Genomic DNA, 6,338 nt, shown 5'->3' on the forward strand with positions numbered 1-6,338 from the left:
ACAAGGGGGAATGGTTTTAAACAGAGACAAGGGAGATTTACGTTAGGAGGCAGTTTTTCACACAGATAGTGACACACTGGAACATGTTCCCAAGAGAGGCTGTGGATGCCCCATCCCTGGAGGCATTCGTGGCCAGGCTGGATGTGGCTCTGGGTGGTTGGTGACCCTGCACATAGCAGGGGGTTGAAACTGGATGATCATTGTGGTCCTTTTCAGCCCAGGCCATTCTGTGGTTCTAGGAAACACAGCCCACACTTGGCTGCGGCTGCGTTATTTACATCAGGATAGGAGAATATTCTTCCTTTCACTTAGCACGTGTGGCACTTCCACCCAAGACTGTCAGGAAGGGATCAGTGCTCACCTCGTTTGCCCTGGAGCCCCACAGTGTTGTATGGTTTGTGTGCTGATAGCATGGTTTGGTAACTAAAGTACTGACTTGCATCCTGATAGTATTGCATCACTCAAGTTTTTGCTTCTATAAAATTCCTTCTTAATGTTGTTGTTCCAATGATGCAGCAGAGTAACTCATCACTCTTCAGAAAACGACTGCTGAAATGAGTTGTCTTAGGTGAATGCATTTGTGGCTTTGAAAGAGCAAAGAAGGTTGAATTGATCTATAGAGGTGTTTTGCCGACATGGAACATTACAGTTGTGTACTGACCCCTGTGAATCCCCAGAAGTGGAGCTGCTGTTCAGCTGACAGGATCAGGTGAACATCTGAATGTATTTCCATTACCCGTACACCTTACTTACTGTCTGCATTTGTTCCAAGAGGCAATACAGGCCCTAAAGCTACTCTACATAAACCTTTTGGTTGTTATTTTGAGGATAACTGAATGACAGTGATGGAAACTTCATCACTCCTTTATTCCAGACATCATTTCACAGCCTCAGTTCCAGAGATGCATTTTTGTGTTTGTTTTTCAAGTTGGAGATGCTATCATCTAATTGGAAACTTTAACACCACAATCCTTGCTGCTTGTTTGACTAAAGGTGTACTTTATTTTCTCTGTAGTCCTGACATTCAGATAGTCTTGTTGTGGAAGATTTCAAGTTAAAATTTCGTTTTGAATGAGCCATTAGAGCCAGCTTATTGCTTTTGCAGTGAGTGGTGGGAAATTCCTTCTGTGTGATAAAATTAGTAAGCTTGGCTCTGATTTCAGTTCTTCCTGTGCGCTCGTTACCCCAGATTTAGTATTCATCTTAGCCAGCAAATATCTTATTGGCACAGCTATGTCTTGTGAAAAGGCTCTTTCTCTGGAAGTAAGGTGAGTCTACACTGTGGATTTACTTAAATTGTCAGTGGCTGTTTCTTTATAAAGCGAAACAAAATGTCTGCATTGGAGTTTATTGCTAAAGCTGATTCAGTGGTTGGAAAATCAGCATAGTGAGGTAGTCTTAGCTCTTCATACATGAAGCTACTATGGTTTTGACATGAGTTATTGAGGATTATTTCTGTAAGTTAGTCTTTAATTCATTTCACAGATGACAATCTAGCACTTGTTTTGCAAAGTCAATTTATAGTTCATCTTTCTAATCACACACACACACACACACACACACAGGATGCTTTTCCTTCCTTCAGCAGTTCTTGTCCGTCCTTTTACCTTCTGTTACTTGCAGGTTTTCTTATACATACTTTTTTTCATGTAAAGAAGACTTCAGAGAAGTCACCATTAAGACAAATACCTAACATACCACTAACATACCAATTTATTGTTATTTTCATTTATTTTCTCCTTCCATCATGTTTCAGAGTACAAAGTGAATTTCTGTCTGATGATGTAGATCTGTAGGCTAATGGGACTTAGATGAATTAACAGATTGCAGCTTTGGCATCGATAACCCTGGTTGTTTTTAGGCAGTTGTTGCATGTAAGAACCTATTGTGTTTTGGAGTAAAAGAAGGGTAACAGCACAGTGTAGGTGTATGGACAAAGAGTGAGATGACAAATTGCTGAACAGTGCAGGACTGTACAAGACAAGCTTAATTCTTTATTTCGGAGCTATTATGGATAGTATAAACCAACATCTTCACAGTGTCGTCATCCAGGAGAAATATGAAAAGGGGTCATTGAAGGATATGGAGTTACCCAGAGGGGTCCAGCACATGCAACAGAGGCCCTGGAAAAAGGCTGAACAAATGGTGAATGGTAGAGTTGGAACAAATCTAATGCGATATAGAGGCTTTGCTTTGCGTTTCCTGCCTAACTTCTTACCCACAGCTTTTTGGGCAGGCTGGGCAGAAGTCCCAGTTACCTTTACAAATAGTGGCCCCTATGTAAATAGCATTCAGTTGTAGAGTAGGAAGGCATGTGACACTAGGAGCACATCAGTTATAGTGAGGGCTGTGGTATGGAGCTGCCCATGAGCTCTGTGTCAGGAACTCGACTTTTTTTTTTTTTTTAATACTATAAACAGTTTCTCAGATTCATGTCTCTGGTTTGAGGGAACCCAGCAGGACATTTCTGAGATGAGTAAAACTTCAATATCTTTATTGATGACTTGGATGAGGGCATTGAGTGCACCCTCAGTAAGTTTGCGGATGACACCAAGTTGACTGGAAGTGTGGATCTGCCTGGGGGTAGCAAGGCCCTACAGAGGGATCTGGACAGGCTGGAGAGCTGGGCTGAAGCCAATGAGATGAGGTTCAACAGGACCAAATGCCGGGACCTGCACTTTGGCCACAACAACCCCAGGCAGTACAGGCTTGGGGCAGAGTGGCTGGAAGACTGTGTGGAGGAAATGGACCTGGGAGTATTTGTTGATGCTTGGCTGAACATGAGCCAGCAGTGTGCCCAGGTGGCCAAAAAGGCCAGTGGCACTTGGCTTGCATCAGAAACAGCAATGCCAGCAGGAACAGGGAAGTGATTGACCCCTGTACTCAGCTCTGGTGAGGCCACATCTCGAGTACTGTGTCCAGTTTTGGGCCCCTCACTGCAAGAAACACATTGAGGCCCTCGAATGTGTTCAAAGAAGGGCAACAAAGCTGGTGAGGGGTCTGGAGCACAGGCCTTATGAGGAGAGGCTGAAGGAGCTGGGAATGTTCAGTCTGGAGAATAGGATGCTCAGGGGAGACCTTATTGCTCTCTATAACTTCCTGAAGGGAGGCTGTAGTGAGCTGGGGGTTGGCCTCTTCTCTCATGTAATTGGTGACACGACTAGAAGGAATGGCTTCAAGCTGCTCCAGGGGAGATTCAGGCTGGATGTTAGGAAATATTACTTCTCTGGCAGAGAGGTCAGGCAGTGCAATGGGCTGCTCAGGGAGGTGGTGGAGTCACCAACCCTGGAGATGTTCAGAGAATGTTTGGACGCTGTGTTGAGGAACATGGTTTAGTGAGAACTATTGGTGATGGGTGGATGGCTGGACTGGGTGATCTTGTAGGTCTTTTCCGACCTTGGTGATTCTGTGATTCTATGGATGCTGGCAGAAGGGAAATGACGTAATTAGAAAGTGGTGCTGTACTTATGCCTTTTTGCTGTTGATATCATATCAGTTGCAAAATATCTATTAAGAAAAAAAATAAAATTACAAATCTCCAAAGCTGTTAGACTAAAATACAAACAATATAGAAGGAAGATATTTCAGCTCCTTCTAGGATTTTGATGTGTCCTGATAGTACTGTGCTCCTTTTTAATGCAGTTTTACTATGCTAAACCTGCCCTTCCTGCTCCCTTCCTTAGCTTCTGCATCTCATTCCAAAAAACAAGTTTCCTTAAGCCTTTTGAAGGCTGTAGGAATTAATTTATCTAATGAGAAGTGTCTCATCTCTGAGATGTGGTGTGAACTTCCCTAAAAACAACGGAAAGTACACATCAGCGATCCCTACAAAATACTGCTGAAGTAAAGATAGCTTGTGCTGTTCATGCAGCAAAACCTGGTCTTTTGATCTTTAATATGAATATTAAGAGTTTTGTGCTCATCTGTAGCGTAAAAGTAAGAAAATATAATCACTACAGTCTTTGATAAAATCTGTGCAGTTGGTTATCGTACCAGTCTGCGTTGGTATGGGAATGTCTGTACTATTTGATCTGTCTGGGAGTTGTTCCTGCTGGCTCATTAGATTTTTCTGTTCAGAACGCGCACCTTCACTGCAGTGTTTTTGTGTTTGGTTTTTGCTCTGTTGCTGAAGTATAGTCTAATTAGCAAAGTTAGTATTTGTCATGGTTGCACTATTACACCATCCCTTACAGTAAATGGAGGGAGGATGTGTTCTTGGTGGTAGCTGATTTGTTTGCTGCAGTAACTGAGGAAAAACACGTTAGCAAGATCCTGGTATTTCAGCAGCATTAAGTATCTCTACTAATGTAACCCAGCCTGCTGTTGGAGAACATCTTTATCTGACCTTGTTTATTTGTCCAGCAGTTTTTATTTTTGATCTCACAAGATCCTTTAATCCACATCTGCAGCTATTCTGTGGGAAGGCATCTCAGACAAAGGCTACCTTCAGTGCTAGGAGAATGTCTGAAACATATTGGTCTTGTTTGCAGAAACGGTGGAAGGAGCTCTCTAAGGAGGACCAGGCGCCAAGTAGTGAGCAGTCTCCCCCACACCCAGCCAAAATAACCACCGAGAAGTACAATGGGAACAGCGTAGGCCTGGAGAGTAAAGATCAGATGGAGAAAATAAATACTGGCCTGTCCACTAAGGTTCAAGATGGCACAGATGGAAATGTTGAAAGGTAGGTTAAATGAAGAAACTGTTCAGAAGACAGAGGTGCTTTTGAGGGGTTGAGTCACTGTGTGCTCTTCTGATCATAAACCTTTAAGATCTTTCTTCAGCAGAGGGAAAGGGCAAGTGTCATTTGAGTCTTATATTTTTTTTAATCTTCAGATATTTCTTTTGATTAAACCTTCATTCTGAAAAGGTCAAGAGAGAAAAACAGACCCTTCTACTTTAGCTTTAGATGTCTCTAAACCTCAAGCTTGAAATCATTTTCCTATAATTATTTGTGAATTCCTTTGTACAGTGTGAATTAGATCCTAAAAATGCCCAACATAATTTGATACATGTTTTAAATATTATAACAACTTTTGTAAAATAGATGGTAATTTAGAAGTACAAAGGTTTTTATCACCTACCATTTCCAGTGTGGTGGTGGAAGCCACATGTTACCTTCCATTCACATTACACATTCACAGATATCTATGGTGTAGCTGTGGTATATGAATTTGTCTTTCTGTATCAAGTTAATGTGCATAGTGAGTACAGATGCTCCTGGATTTACTTAAGTTGAGGCTGCTGTATTGGGAATTGAGTTGCTTTGGGCACCATGTTCCTGGGGTCTGCACACATTGCTGTGGGACCAGAGACTAAGGCTGGATTGTGCAGAGCTGCATGAGTGTGAGCTCTGTAGCGAGGGCAGACATTAGGTACTGCAAATGCTCTCATCTCATGCCTTATGCTGCACATACCTGCAGCCTCCATGTGAAACAGGCTACTCACATCTTTGCATACATCACTTGCTAACTTGACGGGGCTTCACTTACCTGAAACTATCTATGTGAAGGTTGTTGGAACTGAATGTGCAATTGAAGAGTTACCTTCTTATTTTTCCTTTCTTTTCTTTAAGCGCTGTCCGAAAACGACTGCGAGAAGATAGGAAAGCTAACACAGCACAGAAGCTCCAGCAGATGAAGCAGAAACTAAATGAGACTGAAAGAAAAAGAAAAAGGTGGATATATTGGAAACCTATTCTTGCTAAGATTGGGTTTGGTACACTGATTTTAGTTGGTGCTTATTTTGGCTGGAAAATGTATTTTCAAGAACATTCCGTGTAAGTAACAGTAAGCCTGTCTGCTCCAGCAGCTGATTTTGCTGCAAGTTAATGACCAGGGGTGTGACTTTAAGCAGTAAACTCCTTACACCTGGAATGGGTACAGACCATTACATACAATAGAGGAGTGATGTAAACTTGATAATCTGTCAACATCTCAGGACTTTCCACTGCAGGTACTTAAATGAACTGCTACCCCCCCAACTGAGTTGGTATTTTTTGTTCATGTAAGCAGGCACGAATGTGCTGCAACTTTCAAAAATGGTCTACTGGATGTAGAGCAAACCCTGAACCACAGAGCTGTAGCTACTGAAGGCTGTTTGGATTTAAATTTACATGCCTGACATAAGCAATAAACAGTGTTGTACCATTACGTTATTAATACCAAGAAGTTATCCTTAAATGTGTGTAACGTGTAATGTACCGGTGACATGAGCATAAACATTTTATATTCTTATGACCTAGGATAAATATATTTTATAATTGCATATTTAATCTTTTTGTAGTTCACTGTACTTTTGAAAGCTCAGTTTGTACAAATTTCTGACCAAAAAAAAAAGAA

General features: G+C 41.7%; 1 protein-coding gene and 1 long non-coding RNA gene across 3 annotated transcripts in view; one reads left to right on the forward strand and one right to left on the reverse strand.

Annotated features, from left to right (window-relative positions):
* Positions 1-6,338, forward strand: part of PTPN2 (protein tyrosine phosphatase non-receptor type 2) — a 31,545-nt gene that overhangs the window by 20,693 nt on the left and 4,514 nt on the right. Inside the window, exons 8-9 of one of the 2 annotated variants that reach the window (XM_015855280.2) lie at positions 4,491-4,681; positions 5,573-6,335. In XM_015855280.2, coding sequence (XP_015710766.1) covers positions 4,491-4,681; positions 5,573-5,780 — 399 coding nt within the window. In that variant the 3' untranslated portion in view covers positions 5,781-6,335. Of the gene's footprint in view, positions 1-4,490; positions 4,682-5,572; positions 6,336-6,338 lie in introns of those variants that run through there. The other variant, XM_015855281.2, reaches the window with a different exon arrangement.
* Positions 1,975-5,655, reverse strand: LOC107310027. The gene is made up of 2 exons (XR_001553440.1): positions 5,544-5,655; positions 1,975-2,134 (listed from the first exon to the last, which is right to left on the reverse strand). It is a non-coding gene; the product is annotated as an uncharacterized LOC107310027 (long non-coding RNA).

This window comes from Coturnix japonica, chromosome 2 (genome assembly GCF_001577835.2).
Source record: "Coturnix japonica isolate 7356 chromosome 2, Coturnix japonica 2.1, whole genome shotgun sequence".
Lineage (NCBI taxonomy): Eukaryota > Metazoa > Chordata > Aves > Galliformes > Phasianidae > Coturnix > Coturnix japonica.